The following is a 25,322-nucleotide window of genomic DNA, read 5'->3' as shown; positions in this document are numbered from 1 at the left end:
CTGGTACTAGATGCCAGATCAGATAATGCTGGAAGAGAGAGCTGGATTACGTGCGCCTAATTTGCATCTCAACGGGATTGTTAACTCAGTGATGAGATGGATGGCAGAGAGAATTGCAGAGAATTTACACATCTTGTGCTGAATATCCAGACCTGTCAAGAAAGAAAAGAAAAAAAAAGGCATTTCTGTTTAGTGGAGAAACCCCAAATGCAGAAAGCAACCATGCTGGCTGTTTGTGATCATTGTTTAAAATAGACTTTATTGTCCTGAGGAAATAGTTAGAACTTTCCTATGACCTTTCCTATGCTAAAATATTTATTCTATATATAGGTCTAAAGCATTAAATGACATATAGGTGTTAACTGGAGTTCTCCCTTTCCTTTAAAGGATTAATTTAATCAGAAATTGGGAACTGTGAAAAGAAAATGATGTAAAAATAAGTCTGATGATATAGCGACAAGGTCAAAAATCAAAAGTATTGGTTTGTCTGAGGGAAGAAGGCAAATGAAAACATCGAGTATTCTACTTTTTCCAGAATTCTTAACTTTGTTTTTGCTGTCCGCTGTGCCAGCAAGGCTGCATTAAAGTGCAGAGAGCAACGTTTAGTTCTGCCGTGTGTTCGGAAAAGCACTGAGATGGCCCAGGAGCACTAAGCCCCCCTGTACCAAAAAAGAGCAGAGCTATGTTGTAGCCAGTATGAGGGTCTCTGACATAAAGTCTGTTGAAGACAGTGTTACAGAATAGCTGAAAAGTGATTTCTCAGAGGGTAGGGGTTTCTTTTGAATAGTCTGTTGCCAGTACTATAGATTTTACTGTTATTGAGATATGCTCCTGCAACTCCATTTTTGCCAGTACCTGGCAAATACATGCCTGAAAATCTGCTTGCAGTTTGAAAATTAAATGATTTTTAATTTAAATTGAATTTATAGTAAATAGTTGCTGAAATGCAACTGTGTAACTATAGTCGTTATCTGGTAAGTCCCACCCCAGCAGAAGCAGCCTATTATTGTGTGTTATCTTTGCACAATCTTGCGGGTGTGTAATCTATACTATAAAAAAAAATGGTGAGGCAAGAGCAGTGTTTGTCTTCTGTGTCCTGGGAATGCTGTCAGCACAAACTGAGTAAATAATAAGGAATATTGGTCCCTTCACTAGCAAAAGCTTGACAATGTGTAGAGTCCAGTTGCAGGATTCGGTGCACAGCAGTCCAGAAACTCGTGCGACCTTCTTGTGCCAGAAACAGGGTGGTGTGCCGCGGGGAAAGCACAGTCCAGAACTAAAGGAGCAGAGTCTGCATACTCTGAACAGGATTGTCATAATAGTAATAGGAATGAAATGAATGTGAATATGAATTCAGTTCATGTTTGACCATAAAGGAAGCAAAGTCTATGAAAGAGAAGTTTTTCAGTACTTGAGAACGATGTGGAAGTGAAAAGGCTGTCACCGCAGTGCCGGGCTGGCTGGAGTGCCTGTTGGCAACGCTCCTGATCGGGGGCTGCTGCTGGAGAGAAGTGGTGGTCGGTGTGCTGGGCGGTCTGCCTCTGCTTACGTAAAGGCTGGAAAGAAAAAAATAAAATGAATTCGATAAACTGGTATGCATACCTTTTTATTAAAAGGTATTTCCAAAGCAGCTAATTTTATGAAACTAAATTTCCAAATGTCAAATGTAAGAAACTTAGACCTTTGCAAAAGGAATGGGTACTCTGTGCTTCTGAAAGCCACACTCAGGCCATCCAAAAGCATCTTAAAAAACCCCAAAACAACAAAGCAGACCCAAAAGGTTAAAATCTGCTGTCTTTTTACAGCCCTTAAACTTTATTGATATGCCTTGGGAGTAGGTTCAGATTCTTAAATATTTATCAGTATGAAAAAATTACATGACTCTTATTCTTAATTCAGTTTTTATAGACAGGACAATGAGGTGGCTTTTGTGAACAGTCAGTCCCACTTTGACTGTGTTACTGTTTTGTACCCGCTAAAGACACTTAGGAACCCTCTGAGTCCGGGATATCGGGAGCGAGAACCACTTCTGTTCCAATGAGTTCTCATCCTCATTTGCATGTTTTATTACAGAAGTTAACAAATGTTCGAATAATGAAAGAGAACATGAGAACTGGCAATCTTCCAGCAAACATGAAGAAAGCTAGAGTCATCCAGATTATCCCGTGTAAGAGAGCAACTTTTTCTATAGAGAAACAAGCGCTATAAGTACATGATTATCCTCAGGCTGTCGTGAGTACATGCTATATCTATATGTTGACAACAACACAGCTCGTATCAGAATACAGCTCTGTTGGGCTAACTCAAGAATAGAGGTCCTGCCTGGATTTGGAAACTGGAATTCTGCAAATAATTACTGCGTATGTCTTAAAGAGAAAAAGTTGTAACTTCTCTGCCTGTAAAATTCAAATGCTTTCAAAACCTGTTGAACTGTCCAGAGTGGTAGTTTCTGGTTTTGCTTCATTTTAGCCAGAACACATTTTTTTGGGGTGTTTCTATTAGCCATCCCCTTGGTTTTGTTGTCCTTTCTGCAGGCATGTCTGCTCTAAAGCTTCTAGAGAACTTACCAATACAACCAGCACTCTCCTCTCCTTAGAAAGTGTAATGCCCTTATAAAGTGTCTGCAAACAATTTAATGAATTGTTTTTTACTTTATCAATGTAAAATGTATTATGATCAGGTATTTTTCAGGACTGAATTCAGCAGTTTCACTTTTTAAACCAACATATTTTCTGAGTGGTTCCTTATATAGTCTAGAGCAGCACTGTAATGTCTGCACCTGAAAATGAAAGTTCCAGCCCTTGCTGGCCATATGCTGTATGAATGGAAAAACAACAGCAGAAAAACTAGCGCCCTCCTCCACACGCTTACTAAATCCCGGATAAGATCTTTGAGACACTCTTTGGCTTTTAGATAAAGGATTTTGTTGGGTTTGTTCTTTCACAAATGTAATAGTGGAGCAATCAATATACAGTTAGCAAAAGTAAGACTAGACTTTTGGGGTTTTTTTTTTTTTCAGATGATTTTAATAGAGTGATTCTGTCAATGAAAAGAGGGCAAGAGTATACAGACTACATCAATGCTTCCTTCATAGACGTACGTATAAAAACTTTTCATGTATTTAAATTGCAAGTCAAATATTTTGCTGTTGCTGATAAGTCTTCCTAAAGAGACGCAATCAACTTGGCTTATGAAGAACATTAGCTTTTTTGTTTGGGTTCGGCTTATGAGAGTTTCCAAATACATTTCTTATCTGGTGTTTTCAATTTCAGTTTAAATGGTTGTGTAATTTAAACATTCTTGTTGTTAGATTTATAAACTAAGGTTTTTATTAAATTCTAACAAACAGGAAGCAAAACACATTAACTGTAGAACTAACATCCAACAGTTCCATTATCGGCATGCAGGTTAACGGACGTAAATAGGTGCTCTTCTGAGGAAAGGAAAAAGAAAAGTCCGTAGTTAGCACGGGGAAAGGCTGTCACAGTGTTTGGGAGCCGGGGTTTACCTGGGTAGACCTGCGTTAATTCCTAACTTTGTTCCCGGCTTCCTGCTGGAACCTGGGCAACACCCTCCACTGTGTCTTGTTTTTATTTAAATATGAGAGGTAATTATATCCTTAAGCAGTAAAACCCCATTAGTGATTGAGGATGGTGGATACTACAGCGGTGAAGATCACATCAGTATGCAAATAGAACTGTAGCTCAAAAATTGAGTGAAGTGTTAACAACTGCAGCTATTAGCTTTACTATAGAACTATGATAATCTCGTTGTGAAATCCTTTCAGTTAGCTGTTACTGCAGAATTTCATCCCTTCAGCCATGACTGTAAAAAGTCATAAAATACAACTCAGGATTGTGAATTTGGGGGATTTTTTTCCCTGCGTTTCTGGCAACAAGCAAGAATCGGGTGAGCTCAGTGTTACCGGGTTTGCAGTAACCATCACATTGTCAAGCAGCACGGCTCACGGGAAGCACCAGTTTCAGGAGCCATCTCCTCTCTGACCGTCACCTTCTGTCCCTCTTCACTTGTACTTACGTGTCGCGACATAAATGCCCCCTGGTCTTTCTCCGCAGGGCTATCGCCAGAAGGATTACTTCATTGCCACCCAGGGACCGCTTCCACACACGGTGGAGGATTTCTGGCGGATGGTGTGGGAGTGGAAGTGCCACACCATCGTTATGCTCACAGAAGTTCAAGAGAGGGAGCAGGTACGCGTCCCGCAGCTGCCGGCTCCGGAGTAAAGCAGTTGCTGTTAACACCTGTAAATTACGAGCATTAATATTAGCTGAACTGTTTGTTGGCTACAAATTCTAGCAATAGGAGATTTTTTTGCCTTTCCTAAAATGAGCTTTTGCTTCATTGTTTGGTGTGGGCCAATGTTGCTGCTTTTGCTTGAATTGTCAGAAAACCCACCAAAACTACTGAAAATGATGGATTGTGAAAGGGCCCAGTTCACATGAAAAGCACAAAATTTATAGGGATGCCCGACCTGGAACAGTGGTTTGGGATTTGGGAGCAGCTGGACAACGTTTTTGTGAAAACTTCCCTCCCTCTTCTGCCAGTATAAGCTCCAGTGGCTTATTCTGAACCTCTCCTAGTACATCGTTAATTAATGAAAGGAGTTATTTTATTCTAATCTGTTTTAAAGCAGTATTTGCCATCTATGACTCCTAAACCCTTTTCATCTTAATGGTTTATATTCTGGAAATATTTTATTACTGTATTCTTGGTTATTAGCCTTTTCATTACAAAGTCTTTAGAACACGTTTATTATGCTGTATGTCTTATCCTATATCAGAGATTCATGACAACGCAGATAACCGGAAAAAATGTCAAGGAAGGTTTGTAATTCTCTGTCAATTTTGCAGGAAAAATGCTGCCAGTACTGGCCATCGGAGGGCTCTGTAACTCACGGAGAGATAACCGTAGAAATAAAGAGCGACAGTCTGTTAGATGCCCTAAGTGTAAGGGACTTCATAGTTACATACAATCAGGTAATGTTTTTAAACGGCATGAGGTTTTTTGCATTTGAAGGTGTTTACAAATGTCATTATGTAACTTAAATTCTGGAATTTCTCTCTAAAGCTAAATGTGGATAATCAACATCTGACATTTTATCAATCAAGGGGAAGCTTGTATGAAACATTCTTGCTTAAAGCCCCATGAAAATTCTGGTCAGTAAAACATGTCCTTGATCAAAGTGGAGTGTGGGGTTGTTTGTTTTTTTTTTTTTAATGTTTTGTTGTTGCTGTTATTCTTGTATTTTCTCCCATCTCCCACATATCTATAAAAGAACACTTGAATCAATATTTTTAAATCCCATGAAGCATTTTAACAGCACATGTACTTACCTCTGCCTACCAGCTCTTCCTTTATGTTGCTCTGCTACAGGCATGATCTACTCAAAACCTGGTTTTGATCTTTTGGGCATGCATCTCTTCACTCACTGCATCATTTCTTGAGGATCTGATTTGCATTGCTCTTTTTGAAAAAGAACAAAAAAATTACTTGCAGTTAAGAATATAATTCATTTAACTACTTACTGCATTGCATATACTTTATGCATTTAAATAGTTGGCACGTGCAAAGCAAAAGGACTTTGAATTGGAAGTACTCTGTATTTCCTTATGAAGGAGGGTGGTGGATTAGGGGTGAATACACGCCGTGCTTCACAAAGCAGAGAGTCCTCGTCGATGTGTTGACTTCTGTCACACTGGAAAGTATTTAAAACTCAAGTAATGGCATTTTAGGTAATAGCCAAACAGCAATGGTTTTGCAGTACAATCCAGCATCATTAGAAGTGTTTGCTGCTGCAGATCTAAGAAAGCTGAGTAACTTCTGTATTGTGCCTGAGTCCAGCTAGACTACATCAATGATATTTGACACAATATTATGTTAAAAGATCTCCGGCAGAGCTGGGAGGAAGGAGGATCGACCAAGCCTTTTGCCTTGTAACGGTGACATCTTCCAGGCTTCTAGTACAAAACAGCGTCCTGAGGCTCCCATGAAACTCGTTCGCTCTCTGTCCCCTATGGTGGACACATTGAGAGCACTGAGCATCAGCAGAGACCTCGTGTTTTCAACTCTGTGTGGCTTGCAAGAGTTGATGATACATAGTAAAATTGCCAGAATATTAATGTTGCATCCATACACTATTATAATGCAGTCATGGGAAGGAGCAAGCGAAAATTTCAGGGTAGTTAAAGAGCCTTTGTGCATCCAGACCTGTCTAGAGCTAACTGCATTAGCCTGGTATTAACACCTATTGCAACTTTTAGTGTGCTTTTAATCAGCAAGCATAAAGACAAGGCAAATAACTGTTAAGTTTCAAAGTCAGAGGTAGTGTTGTGCAAAGATGAGCGCGTTTCATGAATGGGGTTGTTGTAATGGCACTTTGGATTTGGCCTGTGCATGATGAAAGCTTTCAACCACTGGTACTCAGGGTGAATAATCTTTAAGTGTATCCTTAGTAGTACCCAGCTGAAGCAGCTGTGCAACTCAAAAGGAATATTATAGGGGTAAATTATCAGCACATTGGGTGGGGAATTTGGAAACAGAACTGTCAGGTCTGCATGACCAAGATATTATGGACCAGGTTGCAAACAGCCCCCTCTACTATAGCGGTGCAAGATTTATGCTACAACTGTTAAAGGTAAGAAGTGTGTTTCCATTTTGAAGTAACAGCTGGATAAATCTGGTGTTTTTCTGCATGCAGGGTAACCAGGAGAAGCAAAGCAGGCTTGTTCGGCAGTTCCATTTCCATGGGTGGCCAGAAATCGGGATTCCTGCAGAAGGAAAAGGGATGATCGACCTGATTGCAGCCGTCCAAAAGCAGCAGCAGCAAACAGGCAATCACCCGATTACAGTGCACTGCAGGTAAGAGTCGCCTCTTCTTCCCACCATTAGCTAAGGAACCGGCTTGTTTTTTCTCCGGTTTGGTTGCTTTTACAGCAGTTTTTCTTTGTGAGGGAGTGGCCTGCATCCTTTAAAAAATAAATAGAAATTAAGAAATACAACAAAAAGATAGGGAAAAAAAAAAGAAAACCTAGTATTGCATAAAGGATTTTTGACTTGCCTTTTGCTAAATTAGCCCAGTGGATACCTTAACGGTATCCTTAATGGCTGGAATTAAACAATTATGTTATTAGCGTGTGGTATTGTAGTCTGCACCTGAGTTTTGCTAAATGCTGTGATTAGGAAAGGAAAGCCGTAGGTTTATTGCAGTGACGTGTAATATACCCCATCAATATAGTGCTCAAATATTCTATTGTGATCAAAATCTTGTTGGTTTTACAACCTATCAGGAGAACAAAATATATCCCTAATCTAAGCAGAAGGCAAAATGTACCCCTGTCCTTGAAAGCAGAGAGGAGAGCTGGGAGGACAGAAAAAAGATGTTTACGTTAATGCTAAGAGGTAGCTTGTGTATGACTTGATACACGATAACTGAAATACATCTTTGTCCTGTGCCAGGTTTTCACTTTTTGGATTTTGTTGAATTGTACTTTTTTATTGCAGCATCTTCCCCCGCCCTGTTCTTTTTAATGGGTATACGTTGGGCTTGTCCACTGTTTTTTCAAATAATATTTTTCAGTGTGGGGTTCTTTATCAGTCTCTTAAATTTGTCTCTTCCCTTTCTGTACTACATCTCCTGATTTTAAAAAAGTAGTAGTAAGACTAGGATTCTACCTTTTCCTAATTCAGAAATCATACCTTGCTTTTGAAATATTTTAATCTTTATAAATCAGTAAAGCTTTTTCTGTTTTCTGGTCAATACAAAGTCAAGGTCACAGTACACAGGGACAGGGTCAGCAGGGTTTCAGAGCCTCCAGAAGAGAAGTTCCTATGTTTTAATTTGTTTTTTTAAATAAGAAGCTATTAACCTCAAGAGGTCACCCTTTGACACGAACCTCTTCACTGCTGTGGACTGTGTGGGCCTTGTTGTGGTGTAACCCCAGTCGGCAACCAAGCCCCACCCAGCCGCTCGCTCAACCTCCTGCCCCGGTGGGATGGGGGAGAGAATCGGGGAAAAAAGTAAAACCTGTGGGTTGAGATAAAGAGAGTTTAATAGGACAGCAGAGGAAGAGAAAATAATAATAATAACAATAATAATAATAATGATAAAAGAATGTACAAAACGAGTGATGCACAATGCAATTGCTCACCACCCCCTGACCGACGCCCAGCCCGTCCCCGAGCAGCGATCGCTGCCCCCGGCCAGCTCCCCCATTTTCTATACTCGGCCTGACGCCATACGGTATGGAACAGCCCTTTGGGCAGTGGGGGGCAGCTGTGCTGGCTGTGCCCCCTCCCAGCTTCTTGTGCACCCGGCAGAGCAGGGGAGCGGAAAAGTCCTTGCCCAGTGTCAGCACTGCTCAGCAACAGCTAAACCATCAGCGTGTTACCAACATGATTCTCATCCTGAATCCAAACCACAGCACTATAGCAGCTACTGGGAAGAAAATTAACTCTGTCCCAGCTGAAACCAGGACAGCCTATTCTGGGAGGTGCATGACTGACTCCCGGCTGCTCTTCCCAGCATGAAAGTTTTCAGAGGCCACATCTCTCTACTGTGTTCACGTAAGACCTTGTGCAGCAGAGCGTCTCTTGCGGTTGAAGCTCGCAGGCTCAGCCATGACATAAATCATTGTTTCTTCTCTGATTGCCCTCAAAATAAATTATTTAATTCATGCTAAATATTGGCCCTTTAATCTTTTCCTCTTGGGCACGTTGTACAAGATAAACTGGTTTTGCTGGACCATGGCCATTTTCTAGCAATACATGGAAGTCAAGGTCCTGGCATCTTCGTATCTAACGTCACGTCTTATATTAATTGTGATATTTTCTCTACCTGTCTGTGATCCTGCTATTGAGAAATGCTTGGCACCTGCACGGTGACAGAGACCCCCTGTGACTGACTACTGCATGAATAAGCTTCTCCAACCTTTTGTCAGTGAGCCTGATAGTATGTTGCTGCTTCTAGATTTTTCCTGCATTTCAGAGAACATCCATCTGGTTTTGAATGAATTACTGATTATATTTTCTTCTGGGAAAAAAAAATGCTATATTGATTAATGTGACACTCAAATTGTTCTTGTAGCATTATCTACAGGGAAGTAGACTCACTGACCATTTGGAAGTCTTTTGATAGAAGAACCTGTCTGCTTGCTGCTAGAGTTGGAAATAGGAATGGGCGTATTACAGCTGTTCTCTGCAGTGTACACTGACTTTTATTTTGCTCTGAGTTGAGTTTCAAAGGTGCCGTCTTGGTCTCCGAGAACTACCCTTTGTCTTTGGCTGTCTGCAATGTCACCTGTATTTTCATGCACTGTTGAAGCAAAGAGATCCTGGGAGCTGGAGCCAGGACTCGGATTTGTTGGTGTTTCGGGACATGATCTCGTACCAATGCATGTTCATTGCTAAAACTTTCTCCTTCTTGCTTTGGAAGTGTTTTGCTCTTCGCTGTTTTCATCCGTTTTCCCTAGGGGACTGTGGGTTCCCCCACCCTGTGGTGGCTGGAATGTCATCGCTTGAGGGTGGTGATGACATTTTGTGTTTGATTCTGCAATTTGGCAAATTTCAACAGCCACTAGTTTGAATTGCTAGGGAGTTCAAATTCTGAATTATGATTAAAGCAGGTAAAATATCAAGGAGTTCTAGCCAGTAAAAAAAGAGATAAAAGTAACTGATGTCTTCAATATGCACAAATTAGATGCATAAGAACTATCTGAGGCATACGTCGCTTCTACTTTTCTGAGCTTTTAGACTTGCAGCCTCTCTGAAGCCTTAGCTTAATCATTTGGCTTGCATTTGTCCTAGATTTTTTAAAATCTACTGCAATCACGATAAAATGGGTTTAAACAAGAAAATAAAACCCAAGCCACACAATGTATTCTAGGATTTTTAATGTTGAGAATTCTCTCCTGTCCCTACTTGGACAGCCCGTACATCACAGCTTTTGAGTTACTTGAACTTCTCCATAAGTCATACTTGAGCCTTCAAATATAAATGAATGGAACTTTATGAGTAAGTAAACACGTATGAAGTCTAAGACTGATTTTTCAGAGTGTTCACATGAACTTGTGAAAACTTCTGTTCATTTTCTCCAACTATTTACGAAATGTTTAAGGAGCTGCTAAAAAAGATGATTAAGTAGAATCAAGACATAACCCTAAACAGTTTAGAAGGGTTTTGCTAGCTGAGCTGCCAACAGAATTCAAAGCCAATCTGTTCTGAATCCTCACTCCCTTCTCTTCCAGTGTGCGTCTGCAGCTGCCTTCTCTTTAGTTCATGGCTACCTACACTGCTTCTCTCTTCACCGTCCCCTCCTTTCTGCTCTGACAAACTATGCAAGGCTGCTGGGTTATTTAGAGATCCCTTACTTCTGTCTTTTGCCCAGTTTTTGCCCATTTTGTGTGTCCTTTGCCTTTGTTCTTTTCTGTCTCAAGAAACAAAGTTTGAGTCAAATTTAAGTTGTGGGTTTTTTTTTTTTAAGGGAATTGCAGGAAGAGAAGTGAGTATGCAAAGAGTAGTGCTGTGTTCCCATGAGACAGTACATATTTTTCTCCTGCATTTCAAATGCAGTTTAGTTTTCCATGCATCTACTAAAATTTCTTAAATTAATTAAAAACAGCAACAATAAAAACCAAAAAACTAAAACCCAACAACTTGTATGGGCTTTAAGGATTTGCTAACAGCATGTTTTTGGAAGAAAGGAGAGTGAGGCTAACACAAGGAGCAAAAATGGAGTGCAAAGCAATGCATACCTACCTCTTCTAGGCATAACTGAAGAAGCAACGTGTGTGATGATGTGTCTGTACAGGTTTACTTTGTCTTCATGCCCTCATCGATTGATAGTTGTAGACCTGTTCTGAAATGCAGCACTCATGGGTTACTCAAGAAACCACTGATGGTTACTAGAGATTAGCCAACTACAAATAAATCCGAACCCTTTTAGATTTTGTATTTGTCTTTAGTCTGATAAAAGTAATCGTCTAAAGGGAATAACACATCTAATGCATTGTACCTGTTCATTTTTCCTCCAACGAGACTTTAATGTATCCAGCTGAGGATACATGCGTTTGCACTTAATCTTTTCATAAGGCTTGTGCTTATCAGATTTGTTTGTATTTGATAGAAATAAGGTAGAAGCAATGACATGTGATTACAATTCAACTACCTATAGTTAAAACACATGAAAATGTTAAATTTAAAAAATGTTGTGTTTATCCTTATGCAGCAATCCAGTGAACCTTCCACTCCAGTTTACCGCGGATTGCCAATTTCCCAATCCCATCCTGGTTTTAGTAACTATTCCTTACCAAAGCTATTGGCCTTCCAGTGCACAGCTGCTATTTTGTTGGTGTCAGTCCCTAATTAGTGTGAGTAGGAGAGAGAAAGAAATCTTTTTTTCTTTAATTTTTTTTTCTCTGGAGTTAGGCATAATAAATCAGCTAGTAATTACTGAAATATATTTTGGTTCCACGGAATCATGCTCTGAAACAGATATAAGGACAAAATATACTCGGTCAAACATACTGAAACAAAAGAAACTACAGTTACTTGGGAGTACATTAGGTTGCTTCTTGTAGTCAAGATAGAGGCAGAACAGTCGATTTTAGTTTCTCCTATGTACTATAGTCTCATACGTAGTCTTGCTTTAAGTTGCCCTTACATTAATACATCTGTTTAAGAAATGGCTTAGATCCTAAGAGTCATTAAAATCATTACAGTTGGATAGGACATTTTCCATCAAATTGCTCTGGAGTAATAATAATAACAGTAACGCTTTCATGTCTGTCCACCGTGCAGAAGTATAAATCAGAACCTCATAGAAAAATGTGGCTTTGATCGCACAGCCCTGCTTTGCATTATAACCAAGTTTTGTGACTCAAAGTGTAAAGGCTGTGTGCTCCCCCGTCAAGAATAAACCCGAAAGCAGAGTGTGGGAGCACCGACAGTTGTCTTTGCTGAAGACGAACGCAGATTTGAGTAAGCAGCTTTGCCAGTTCATTGAGTCTGACGTTGGCTGAGGGTGTCCTTCTGTACCTTCGTACAGAAGCTGTCAGTAATGAGCCTTTATCGGTTGCAGCCTGGCTCCCTTCTAGCATCGCTGAGGTGACAAACTAAGCACAAAAAATGAGCAGCAGTTGGCTAATAGTAGTATTTGCCTATTCTACATCACTATTATTTCTCTTTTAACATTTTTATCCTACTGTATGTCAAGCAAATGTGTTTACGTTGCAGTGCTGGCGCTGGAAGAACAGGTACCTTCATAGCACTCAGCAATATTCTGGAACGAGTGAAGGCTGAAGGGCTCTTAGATGTATTTCAAGCTGTGAAGAGCTTAAGACTGCAAAGGCCACATATGGTGCAAACACTGGTATGATATTTAACAATGCGGATCCTTGTCAAAGGATGTCTGTTTGTAAATATTCTTTGTGGGAGGAGAACAAAGGATTTTTTGCAGGTTGAAATAAATTATGTATGATGGCTGTGTATGTACAAAGTATTACGAGAAATCTGTATTTTTACACTTTTTTTTTTTAGAGTATTTCTAAAAATACAACTTGGCTAAACATTCTGTGTCTTTTGGGAACTAGAGACAGTTAAACCAAAATCTTTTGAGTGTTGCAGGTAACAAAACATATGAAGTACATAGCCTAAAAGGCATTTATCAGTTGTTCTTTCTTACTTTAAAATGTCTGGGCTTGAATTGGCTTGCAGTTGGTCACTGAAAGGGAGAAATGTCTTTGACTTCTTTAAAGTCATCTACAAGTAGCATGTGAAGCTTGGTCCAGACACTTTTCCTTATGGAATAAACATTACAAAGTTTTTTTGAGACATGTTTTTGGAAAATATATAAAAATGCTGATATTTTGTATTTTGATAGCAGCTTCCATTCAGTAATTTGAAACTTCTTTAGAAACAATTATCCCCAAACACCTTTTTCAGTTAGATGTTTTCTCCACGCTACAGATAGGAAGAAAGGGGTCGAAGAAGTAGAATTGGATTATCGGCAGTCACGCTGAGACAGGGGTGAAATATTTCTTTTGGGGTTCTGGCTCTGTGATTTAATAATGTTAGTTAAGGGTGTAACTGCCACAGATATTCCCAGCTGAGCCTGCGGAAAGGCTTCTGCTAAACCCTGCTTTCCGGCATGAGTGAATTCAGATGCCAAATCCGTTTATTATCAGTGTTGTTACAGATTTTTGCAATCCAGCAAATCATGTTGAAGGCATATCAGCGTGCCTAGAAGATCAGGATGCGTCCCATCTTTAGGATGCAGAGGACTAGCCAGCGGGTTGACGCAGGCAGTGGATAAATACGTTGCAGACAGCCTTTGCAAGGGGAGCTCCCTTTCAGATAAATGAACAGAGAGGTTTTTTAATGTTCTATACTTTTAAAGTTACACTGTCAGAAGTTATATCGTCACTTAGTTTCTGCTGTAAAGCGCATAAGATGGAGCCCGGGGTCACCCAGCCTGGCTCCCTGGGGATTGCACCGGAGGAGTTACCTGCTTTAGTGTGAGCTGGGTAACAGCCAGGTACAGCAAGCTGCTTAATTTAAACGAGAAGACAGGTCTAAGAATTGATTCATTTTAAAAACGATCACCTAGAAAGCTTAAAGAAATCACTTTAACTGACGAGCAACAATCAGCCTGTATTTGACAAAAAAGCGACGTACTGTCACTTTTATTTTAAAAAATAAACACAAATAAAAATCAGAACGGACTAGTCCTCAGCTACTGGCCCAAGTAATGGTCCAAGTTAGAACGTGTTGCGTGTACTGCTAGGATTTGCTTAAGTGTGATTTTCTCCAATCTAGTCATGCGATGCAACCAAAGCACATTTTTATATCTTTTTATTGTTTTTCAGGAACAGTATGAATTCTGCTACAGAGTGGTACAAGATTTCATCGACATATTTTCGGATTATGCTAATTTCAAATGAAAATTCCTGCCTTATTTTTTTAATTTGTCTGTATAAATAGTTGTATATTCTGTTAATTTATTCCATGTCACTTTGATCGTTGACTTTACTGTAAATATGACCTTGTGTTTGCTCTAAAAGTTGCATTTGCTGTATAAAGTAATTTCTTAAATATAAATATCTTCTAAAACGAAGTATAATGTTCATATACAGTATATCACTATAAGAGGGTATAGAAATCTTTATTCTAAATAACAGTAAATTAATTCTTGATGGTCTATGTCTTTGAATTTTTCCACTTATAAAATATTTATCAATAATGTTATCTCCCAATTCTTGAAACTTTACACAGGTGATTTACATTTCACACAAAAAAAAGTGAACTGTGATACCTGTGTTTAAACTAAACATATTTTGGCCATAAACCTTTCTTCACTATGAAAATAGATGTTTATCTGGGGACACGTTCTGATAACCTGCCCATGCTTACTTGTAATTTATTTCACAAATAGTCTCACTGAAGGCAAAGAGACTGTTCGAGTGAAGTGCTATTAATGATAAAGGTATCAGAATATGGCCCTTCCTGTGTAATAATGTACAGTCCAACTGAGAAATATAACGGCTTTTAAAGGCTGTTTTTAAGAACCTCCAGGTTGATGGCAGTTCTATTTTGAGTCTTAACTGTCAATAAGATATAGTCCGTAGAAATATAGATTTGAATTTTTGATTTAATATAGCTTTCAAAGTCCATTTATTTTGTTCTTTCCTAAATATTACACCAGCTTAAATCAATTTAGAAAGACAATAATGTGAGTTTACCACTATTGTGAGACTATTTTGCATATGAGAACAGTATATTTTGCAGCACCTGAACTTGTCTACTCGAAGAGTAGCCTTATAGCCATTGTCAGAAATGGATATAAAGCTTCTCTGTATACATGTGCATAATTTCCCACTTCTTTGAGGAAAGGCGAAAGAGGTGAACTCTTATTCTTTGATTAGACTCAACAGAATACTTAACAGTATTTGCTAAAATTTTGAAAAAACATTTTACTAACAGTGTAATGCTAGCAACGTTACGCATTGTAGCAAAAAGCTCCTCTACGTTCCTACCCTCCCATATATATTATCAAAAAAGGAGATATTCCGTTATCTAAAAGGGTTATATGATTGTGTATATAGGTATATTTTTAATGAAAGTACTACTGATACTATAATTGGTGAAATAAAGTTTAAAAGTCTTTATCGTAGCCCTGAACAGGATACGCTAGGGGGTTAGAAAATCCAAAAATCACAGGGCACCTGAATGTTGAATAATTAAAAAGTATATCTTTTCCACTTTTTAAAATGCATATAGGAATTAATGAGCACAAAGTATGCGAATATGTACTTTAATTACATAACTAATATGCAATAGTTCTGTCTTGTCCAGTTGGTTGGGTTTTTTCAATGCAAACGTAAAAGCCTTATTTAAAATAAGCAACTTACACTGATCACTGTTGTTCTTGCACTATTTTATCCCATGACCATTTTTCATTTCCAATAACAAAGAGCATGATGCTTTGTAACAACGCAAGGAAACGGGAAGGTGTTCGTACCTCTCCTTTCATTTCATACCGAATGGAAAAGGTGCAGTTGAGAAATTTCTAAGCACACTGTACTGAACACTGCCATTTACTGCTTCTTGTCTTCCCATCGATGCACTTCTGTATTTATTTGTACAGTAAATTATGCACTTAAAAAAGATAGTTTAAAGACTAAACTTTTGTCGTGAGTTGCTATTAGAAGATACACTCAAGATGCAGAAAGTGTTGAGTAACGAAAACGAATGCTAAGTAAGTTTACATTACTACTGCATGCTGAAATTTTACCAAATTTTAAAAAGCCATCAAATAAATTCAGTGTGGAAACCAATATGGTGGGGTTTTCAGTATATCATTTGTAGCACAGGGAGACTCAGAGAGGTTAAATGATGATAGAAAATAATGCAAAGGAATTTCCACCATTTTCCAAAGAAGCATGTTTTATGGTCCCATTAGATCCCAGCGTCAGGATCTTCCCAAACATTTAGCCTACATTTGAAAAATAATTTGTCTGTTGGACAGCCTTTTGGGTCCCTTAAATAGAAACCTGGATTACGAGTTGCCTCGTGAAGCAAACCTGCTCCATGCAACGGCAATGCGGTGTGATGTTGGCGGGGACCCGTGGCCCCCCGACAGCGGCAGGAGCTGCAGCAGAACTCCAGCTGCCCGCGGGGTTTACTACAGGGGATCGCTCTGCGGGGCACAGGCAGCTCTTCGTAGTTACAGCAAGTAGTAGGATGGAGTTAAGCTGAAACATCAAATACTAAGTGGGTACTCAGAATTTAGTTGCTAACTATATTAAGATATCTAGGAGGAAACAGAAATACCTATATTATATTTCAGACGTCACAAATATAGCTACATAATGACTTTCTTATTATTTGAAAAGCCTGCTTTCCAGTTCATGTGTTTAGTCAATAGACTGCTCATTGCAGCAGCCTAATAACCGGGGAGCTGTATCTTGATAGAGAGATATATGAATTTTCTTTTAAATTTTCCTAGGTTGCATGGAATTACTTTCAAATGCCAAATAGTTGATTAGAAGTTGTACATTCTGATCTGTGTGTGGTTTTGGTCACTATGTGACTTGACTGTCTGTTTTCATGTGTTAAGATAGGTTCCAGTTCACCTAAGCATTTAAGCGTTCGCTTTACGCCATCTCTATTCCACAAGACATTTAAGTACCATAGGTTCTTTGTTCCTGAAGCAATCCCTTAAGTGCTTTGCTGAATTGGGCCTTAATGAAGAATGCATACTGTAATTACCGGTGTTTTTTAGGGTATTTTTACGTATCAGTTTTTTAAACTTTTAAACGAGCCTGACCACCTGTGTTCAGTATTTGGAAATGTCTTCATTTCCCTAGTACCATTTTTAATGTAAAGTTGTTGAAACTTTTCTGTATAACCAAATTGTATTTAATTTGTCAAATCTTTATAATATATGTATGTATTATACAGTTTCAGCTATTATTATTTTCTTTTATTACATTTATAATTTGATATTGCTGTGTTTTTAATGCCGGTGAATGTTGCTGAATTATTTGTATATGCAAATTGCAAGATCTAATACATTCTGATGCAAGAACAAAGCTTCGTTTTTATTCTCAAACTGTATTACTTTCTTTAAATCTTTTAATTTCATTCCCATACCATGTGTTCATTTAAATTAAGTATTCTAAAGGAGTTGAAATCCATTATCTAGATAAATAATTTTGCAGTACTTATCTGCGGCTGTTTGGAAGTACTATTCTGATTCATGTCGTAACCAAAGCATTGCACACATCGAGTGTGTATAAATTCACAACAGCAATTGAAAGGCCGTGTTAATAGGCAAGACCTGACACTGTAGAGCTTTGACATGCCTCGTCCCATCGCAGCCTTCCCCTTTGAGTGTAAACATGACGTTTCAAAGCCTGACCTCAACAAGGGTTATTCCTCCGGTGTATTCGCACAGCTCCTAGCACAATGGCTCTTTGCTCTTGGGTCAAGCCCTTCCTCTCGCCCTTCCTTCCAGCAAAGCATCCGAGCGGGGCAGAGCTGCAAGCAGCTGGGGTTGTGCTCCCTTCGAGAGAGGCGGGGAGGAGCAGGGGAGCCCAGCGCCATTTTGCATCGCAGGCTGCTCTGTGGGATGGAGGGTGGGTTTCGGTCTCTGAGGGAGACAGGATTTCACGAAATGGGAAGGTTAGTGAGAGGGGAGAGAGCTCGCTCACAGCACACAAAACCTTTCTGTTCTTTTGTCTGTTAGTTTTAGTAGTTCTGTGGTACGCTATGGTTCGTACCAAGATAAAAATAGTAGCTTAACTTTCAACTGTGTGTGTCACCCGTCATTAATTGAAAGCCTGCTCTAGGTAACAGCAATTTCTTCATTAATTTCAACAGGCTTTATATCGTGCCAAAAATAATCAAGATGGCCGAGTGTTTTAACAAGTGTCAGGGGAGATTTATGTAAACCAGGAGTAACTATGAGAAAGATTACAATCCTAATGTCAAGCTAGCATCACTGAGATTGGAAAAGATCGAATGTCATTTGTCAAGTGTGATTTAATGAAGCAATATTTGTGTTTGACCCCTTTAGCCCTGTTTCATCTGGTACGCCTGACACCTAACATTTGGGAGGTACCTTTTACACTGTAGATAATTTTCAGATTTTTTTTTTTTTTCAAACTTGTTTGGAAGAACTTTTAGTTTGCACGTCCTTCTTGTGCACTGTATGTTAAACTGTTACAGAACTCTTTGTTTTCGGATGTTGATCAAATGCCTTGTTCTAACACTTAAGTATTTGCATTTGGTAATCATGCTGCTTTCAACACAAATTGAACCATCCAGGAATAACTGTAGCAACGTTTGCCAGTAGTAACTTTACTTAAGTGTTGCTTTCTAAAGATAGCAAGCATGTGCGTCCTGAAGAGATGTCTTTGCTTCCACGAAAAGATTCACTCATCAAGAATTTGCCTGCAGAGTTTTAAATACAGGGATACACCACACTGAAATACAAGCGCCTTTAGGAAATTAGCATTCAGGAAAATACTGCTGTTTCTTACTGTGACACTAAATAGTACCAAGTTAAGAGTAATCTTTTTCATTACATGTAAAAGCTATTATTTTTTTTTAAATAATTCCAGATGATAAAATATTTTGTGTGATTGGATCATATACTTTTAGCAGATATCAAGATGCACAGCTTGTCAGCCCACTGAAAGTTAACTTTGTGTGAGAACAGACAGATGCCTTTGTGTGGTTTCAGAAAACAGATGGATCTCAAGTATTAATCCATTATTAATTAATCATTGGTTAAGTTAAATAATTATTGATAATCATAATTATTGATCACTACAGATCTGCACAATTTCTAGTGTAATAAGGTTCTGTCTAGCAGTATAGTAGCATCACCATTTTTAGATTATTCAAGCTAAATAACAGGGATTACAAGCTCGGAGACGAAGAATTACTTTCTTCCTGTGTTCATCTTGGCGCGCTTCTGTTGGTCTGTTTCTGTATTAAAGATCAAGAATAAAAATAATCTTTCTTAACAGACAGCCAGTCATAGTGTTTTTATTAACAACTCTAAAGCTGTAGAAAGGACTTGGGATCACTTGACCCTCACCTCCTTAAAGCAGCTAACATATGGCTGTTTAGATACCATATCGATAACAAAGATTTCATATTTGCCTCTTAACATCCCGTAAAAAGAGATTTCAGTGAGAAGGTGACGGTATAATTAAGATCCAACAAGTGGAAGTGTTTTTCTCACAACAGATATCCTCCGTTCCCTACTATGTCCCCTTTTAATGACAAATCTGTAACAAACAAGAATCATAAGACTACATTGGAATACAGAAATAATGCAACTATACTGAAAGGATGAGACCTGGATCTTTTGCAATCTCATTTATATATACAGATTCTATTTAATTACATGTGAGATGTACAAGATGTAATTACATGTAAATTTTATCATTGTGCACTTCTCTAGCGATTAATTTTTCTTGGCTCATCTGATGAGAATGTGCACATTTTTTCCGACTTCTAAACATTACAAAGAAATATCATAAAAACCTTGTGCTTCATTATCAAGGTTTTGCATTTTCTATCTTGTGATGCTGAAAGATGGTTATGTTTTTAGAAACTCAGCTTTTAGAAAAAACACACTTTCATTGTAAACTGTTCATGAAATACATTTATTTTAATAGGTTATTTAAACAATATAAACTAAGCAAGATCAAAGACATGTTTGTTCTGTACAGGGCATATATGCCAAGTCTAAGGTATGCTTCCCTTAATACAGAAATCGTTCAATGTGTCTGAGAATTTTTCAAGCAATTGAACTTCACCATAAATGTTCTTCATCTTAGGTATTAAAGGATTACGTTGTAATTTAGATATTTTAATAAGAGCTTTCTTCTAATGACTTCTATACATTCTCTGTGCTGCTTTGCCCAGAGTAGGAGAATTACTGAATTATTAATCAGGTTGAGACTTTGCCAAGGAAGTTCTTTTCACAAATAATCATTTTTTTTCTTTCACCTGTTTCCATGGCATTAGAAATTGTTCCAGTGTTTTCATCAATGTCACACTCAAACTATTTATTTATGAATGTTGAACAAAAGATCTAAGTTGTGACTTCATGCCAGTTGGGTAGACACAAAGAAAGCAAAACTATACCAGTCTGGAAGAGCTTGAGAAGGAATTATTTAGCGGAGTTGCAATAGTATCAGATTATGAAGCTCGGTTTGTGCTCGTGGTGGCAGTGATCGGTTACTGGCAGACAGGGTGTAGCAGAAGAGGCTGCGGGCCGCATCTTTGATGTTTCCGTACAAGAGGCAGTGAGTGAGCAGCCAGAGGGCTGTCTCTGTCCCGCTCGTTGTCTCTGCAGCAGAAGATTATGTTCCTGTCCTCTCGGAGACACCAGTACTGCCTTAGTCTTTTTGAAATATATATATTTTTTTTCTTTTATGTTACTTTGCTTCAGAATTTTATACAAGTATTTTTCTAGTTGAGATTTTTATGGTAACCACGTGGTAGCCTATGGATCAAGTACAAGCTGTTTCCAAGGAAGCAGCACATGGAATAGCTTTCCTCCCTTGTTAGAGTACTGCATACTTTAAATGAGGTGGATGTATTTTGCTGAATGGTAATTAGTCTGTGTAAACAGAGCTCAGTGGAATCTTGTCCCAGTCATAATAAACAAGTGTACAAGTCACTAACTGTTACACAAATAGCAGATGTGCAAAAGGACTGAATGGGGGATGCACAATGCCTCTTATGGTCACCTTTAGGATTGCAAGTGATCTTTTGAAGTCAATGGCAAACTTTCCTGGAGTAAGAATTTTGTTCCCAGATGAGAGGGTTTTCACTGTTTTAGTATCCGGAGTTGTCAATGATACAGAAGTGTACTGCTCACTGAGAAATGTATTACCTGAGCAGTTCTGCGACTTTGTAATTGGCAAGCCTGTTATACAGACACAGAACAAAGACATGCCCAGTCCCAGATACAGACTACAAAGTATTCCTTTACATTTAAAAAATTATGTATTTCACCATGATACTGTATAGTTTGCTTTCCAGTCATCTTTCATGGCTTTGAAGACTTGATGTGAAAACAGCCTATTGGAAAGCTAGTTTTCAAGATGAACTCTGATTTTGTGAAATACGGAAGTTTTTGCTTTAAAATAACTGTTATTGCTTCACATCATACCCGGAAGTTTGATCTTTCACAATTTCTTTCCCTTAGTATTTTGTTACGTTGTGTTCTTTCACCATTTGAAAGAGAAATGTATTATTTCAAAGTATTTATTAAAGGTGAATAGAAACCATTTTGTAAAACATATCACATTTGTTTATAAACTTATGCAGATTCCTTGCATATAGAATAATTTGTCAAAATTCAGTTCTGTGTGTGAATACAAGCATTCAAAAAAAAAATCTTAGGTGCAATAATGTGTCAGTGTAATAACCCACTATTTTAAGAGAGGAAGTCTATTGCAAAAGACTAAATTTTCAGAGATTCATCATACAATAACTTACTAATCTCTAGGCTTTGCTTTACACAGTGTGAATAGCATGAAGTATATATTTTTCAGTGCCCAGTAAAAACTCATAAATTAAATCAAATTGAGAGCTCGTCTCTGATGACAGTGCAACTGAATTTATGCTAATCCCATCTACATTAACACTTTTTTGTTAGAAGTTAGCAGTTTAATCATCACTTACCAGGTGTCATTCTGTCTGAACTTAGTTTTGGCAGTTCTAGAAGCAAGGCTTATCGTGATTGTTTTGTTTGCCTCTGCTCATTTCCCTGCTGTCTCTTCTGGATCTACTGGCCAAAGTACAGCTACATCGAGAGGGCGCTTGTGTATTCAAAGGTAACTCCGTTTTCTAGAAATGGGGGCTGATTAGTGGTGATGGCCTTTCACTAATACTAAAGCTGCTGCCTGAATTTAGCGCCTTATTTACCTAATACTTATATACCTTATAAAAGCCCTAATCTAGTAAAAGCTTTAACTGGAACTTATGCTCTCTTAGACTTTCTGTTAAAAAAGAGTAGTAGTACAAATCTCTGAGAAATAAGCTTCATTCATTCAAGTGCTTCCAAACCACCTGTTCAGAAACTAGAACAGATGACCTTGTATGAGGATCTTCATATGAGGAATTAAGATGCTAATTTTTCTAATTCTCTTTATTTTGTTGTTGTTCTTGTGCGCTTGGCTCAAGACTTCAGCCCCAGTATGCTTTAGTGATTTGGTGCCTTTTCATATTACTGGGTCACAGTCTTCCACTGATAAGCCTGATCATTAAGTCCTGAAAAGGCTCACAGATCCATACTGATGGATCTCAGTGAAGTAGCTTTTTCCTAATTACCCTTTGATTGGTCGAGTAAGTTAAAAATGTCTAAGTAACTGGCAAGGAGATTCAAGGACTGATTTAAAATAAACTATTTTTTGACACATCTTCTGAAAGTTGACAGCTTTACTTCAACATGTATGCAGATGTAGTTGTCAACTTGTACTCCTAGTAAATTAAATGTTCACAGATACAAAGTAACCTAACAGAAAATCTAAAACTTGAAGAAAATGTCATTTTTTTCCCTCCTATAGATCTACTTTTGCAAATATTTGTATATCCACTATTTAAGAGAGCACTGCTGCTCTTGAAGACAGATTTAAAGGCACGCTTAAAACCTTTATTATAATTTGTGTTTTCCTGTAAGTATTGCTGTGTTTGCAGAGACATTTATCACAAAGGATGTGACAAGAGTCTGTGCGGTAAGTGCACTAATAAACCACAGTATGTCACACCAGAATATACGATTATTGGCATACTGCAGATTTTTGTTTCATTTTCGTAAAATCACCCATGCCCTTGTCAACATGACAATGCCAATGTAACAATAGCAGCAAAACTGCTCTTCCGCTGTCCAGCTCAGTTTGATCAGATGTGGCCTAGTAGAGACTGTGATGAATTAGGCTTTCAAAGAGTTTTACTAGTGTAAACTGTTTGTTTTAGATACATTGTTCAGGTATAACTGCACTTGCAAAGACCCCCAGGAAGGGTCTGACTTTAGTATCTGTTCATTGGAAATGATACCCAGTGTTAGAATTCTGATTTTTTCTGAATGTTTTTATGTCTAAATACAAGATGGTCCCCCATAGCAAAAAGCTATCATGACAAGCTGAAGGTATGATAATAAGGTCATGACTTAATATGCTGAACTAAATTAAAACCCCACCAAAGCTTATAAAATAGACTTCAGAGTAATTTCATTCAAAGGAAAAAAAATAACATTTAAAAAGCTGCTTACATCTAACTGCATCACATCTAAAGTACCCTAAAGTCATCACACCACATAAAATAGTATTTGAGGCAAACTAGATAATTAAGTAAAATAGTAGTAATATCAAAAGGATTTCTGCTTTGTGAAAGATCTGAATAGTAGAACTTTATCCCCTGAAGCACAAAAGACTGGATGACCTTGTAAAAGGCCTTTCTCCCTTTGTATCTCTTTCCCCCACCCATGCACGCATAGAACTTTAACTTGGAATTAAGGTCACCAGTTTTCATCTCTCAGTAATGCATATTTATTATTAAAAAAAAAAAAAATCAGGCATCACTCAACAACCTGTCTATTTTCCCTTGGGGTTTCCCCAGCCATCCTGGGGGGGGGAAACTGTAAAAATGTGATGTTGGGGTAGAAAGAAAGGAATTGAGCGAGGCTGTCTTTGCTGTAAATTAGTTATGGTAAAAATAAGGTTTGCTTTTTGAAGGAGTCTGGTAACTGAAACATTTTGGTTTTATATGTCTTTGATAATATGGTGCGTATCAAGGATACTGTGCAAGTTGGAACCCACGCTGCTCCTTTCAGGATGTTTTTCCCGGGGTCATCTTAAAAGATAAAAACCAGGTTTAAGCACTAGTTACCAGTTTATGTTTGGTGGCTAGGAAAGAGAGGGGAAAAATATCAGAAATTCAAACTTACTTATATATGTTGTGCAGGCTGTATTTTACATATAATCTGTAAGAGTAAAATGCTCTCCCTTTTTTTCAAATTATTCAGAATTTCTGGAAGTACTTTGTTTTTGTACTTGTTTTAAATTTCTATTTACTTCTCCAGCAACAGAGGTTAATTTGGCTTAGATTTTTGTGGAACCACAGCCTGAAAATGATGTTTCAGACAATCTAAGCAAACTGATGCCAAAAGAATGGTCTTGCTCCCCGTCCCCCTCAATACTGGCCTACCAGGGAGGGGAAGCGTTAAGTCACCTGAATCTTCATGTGCTGCCTGGCAAATCTCTCTTCCCTTGATTTTTAAGCATTTTCCTATACTGTTTCATAGAGGCAAAACAGCAACTTCCAATCCCTTTTCTCTAAGTCCAAAAGCTTTCATGACTCCCTTGGACATCAAAAAGAATAAGAAAGCAAATAGGTAGCTTGCTTTGAAAACTTAATATTGGGATCACATAGAGGAGACTCCAGAGAATAAAATTAGTGCTTGGGGCCTGTATTTTGTAATTTCAGACCACTGGTACAAATGTTCAAACTACAGAAAGAACTGAACATAATGATGGAAGTTGCATAGTCTCAGCATAATCTGCACTTTTCTGCACAAACTTTTAAAAGCATTTTAAAAAGATACCTTGTGTATTCTGGAAAGAGCTATGGTTAAAAGCCTTTCCAATCTGAAAAATGTTTCTGATCTGAAATTATATTCAAAGTACCTTCCTCTCCTTGGCTATTTTCAAATTAGGGCTGCTTCTCATTTTTAATACCAGTTGATTTTCTCATTCACTGGAGATTAATTTCTAAATTTATACAAGCACATGATAGCAATTTCAAAAATATAACCCTCATCAAGGATGAGGATGGCAATGATATTGGATTTGTCTAGGAACAACTCTGTCTGCCTTTATGTGACTCAACTAAATTCTGGTTACTTGCCAGGGGTTTTTTTTGTTCTTCTGGCTTCAAATACAGAGCAGCACAAACAGTGTTTGTCTTGATTCTTCATTGTTTGTCTTAAGATTCTCAAATTCAAGTCTTAGTAATGGATTCCTATCAGGGAGCAGAGACGGGAATCAGTTTTTCTAGATAAACAACAGTAACTAAATGGATGATTAAAAAGGACTTAAAATGCTAGTTCAGCTTTGACTGCTGCTTTCTCCCTCCAATCCTTGTTCCCTTTTTTTTTCTCCTTTAAACCCCCTTAATTTTATGTTTAAGAATATTTTAATCTAATTACCAAAAGACTAGTGCAGAAAGCAGATAGAGGTGCTTAAATTAGCTTAGAAAGCAGTTGCCTAAGTTAAGCCGAA

The 25,322-nt window shown here is 38.1% G+C and overlaps 1 protein-coding gene across 4 annotated transcripts in view; it reads left to right on the top strand.

Annotated features, from left to right (window-relative positions):
• PTPRE (protein tyrosine phosphatase receptor type E) overlaps positions 1-16,872 on the top strand; it is a 112,136-nt gene extending 95,264 nt beyond the window's left edge. For all 4 annotated transcript variants that reach the window (XM_075504342.1, XM_075504343.1, XM_075504344.1 and 1 more), the window contains 7 exons: positions 2,074-2,167; positions 3,020-3,096; positions 4,077-4,211; positions 4,872-4,997; positions 6,719-6,879; positions 12,250-12,385; positions 13,881-16,872. In XM_075504342.1, the coding sequence (XP_075360457.1) occupies positions 2,074-2,167; positions 3,020-3,096; positions 4,077-4,211; positions 4,872-4,997; positions 6,719-6,879; positions 12,250-12,385; positions 13,881-13,955 (804 nt within the window). In that variant the 3' untranslated portion in view covers positions 13,956-16,872. The remainder of the gene's footprint in view (positions 1-2,073; positions 2,168-3,019; positions 3,097-4,076; positions 4,212-4,871; positions 4,998-6,718; positions 6,880-12,249; positions 12,386-13,880) is intronic.
• The last annotated feature ends 8,450 nt before the right edge of the window (positions 16,873-25,322 follow it).

This window comes from Mycteria americana, chromosome 6 (genome assembly GCF_035582795.1).
Source record: "Mycteria americana isolate JAX WOST 10 ecotype Jacksonville Zoo and Gardens chromosome 6, USCA_MyAme_1.0, whole genome shotgun sequence".
Classification (NCBI taxonomy): domain Eukaryota; kingdom Metazoa; phylum Chordata; class Aves; order Ciconiiformes; family Ciconiidae; genus Mycteria; species Mycteria americana.
Note: the sequence above shows the minus strand (reverse complement) of the source record. Positions and strands in the feature narration are given on the sequence as shown.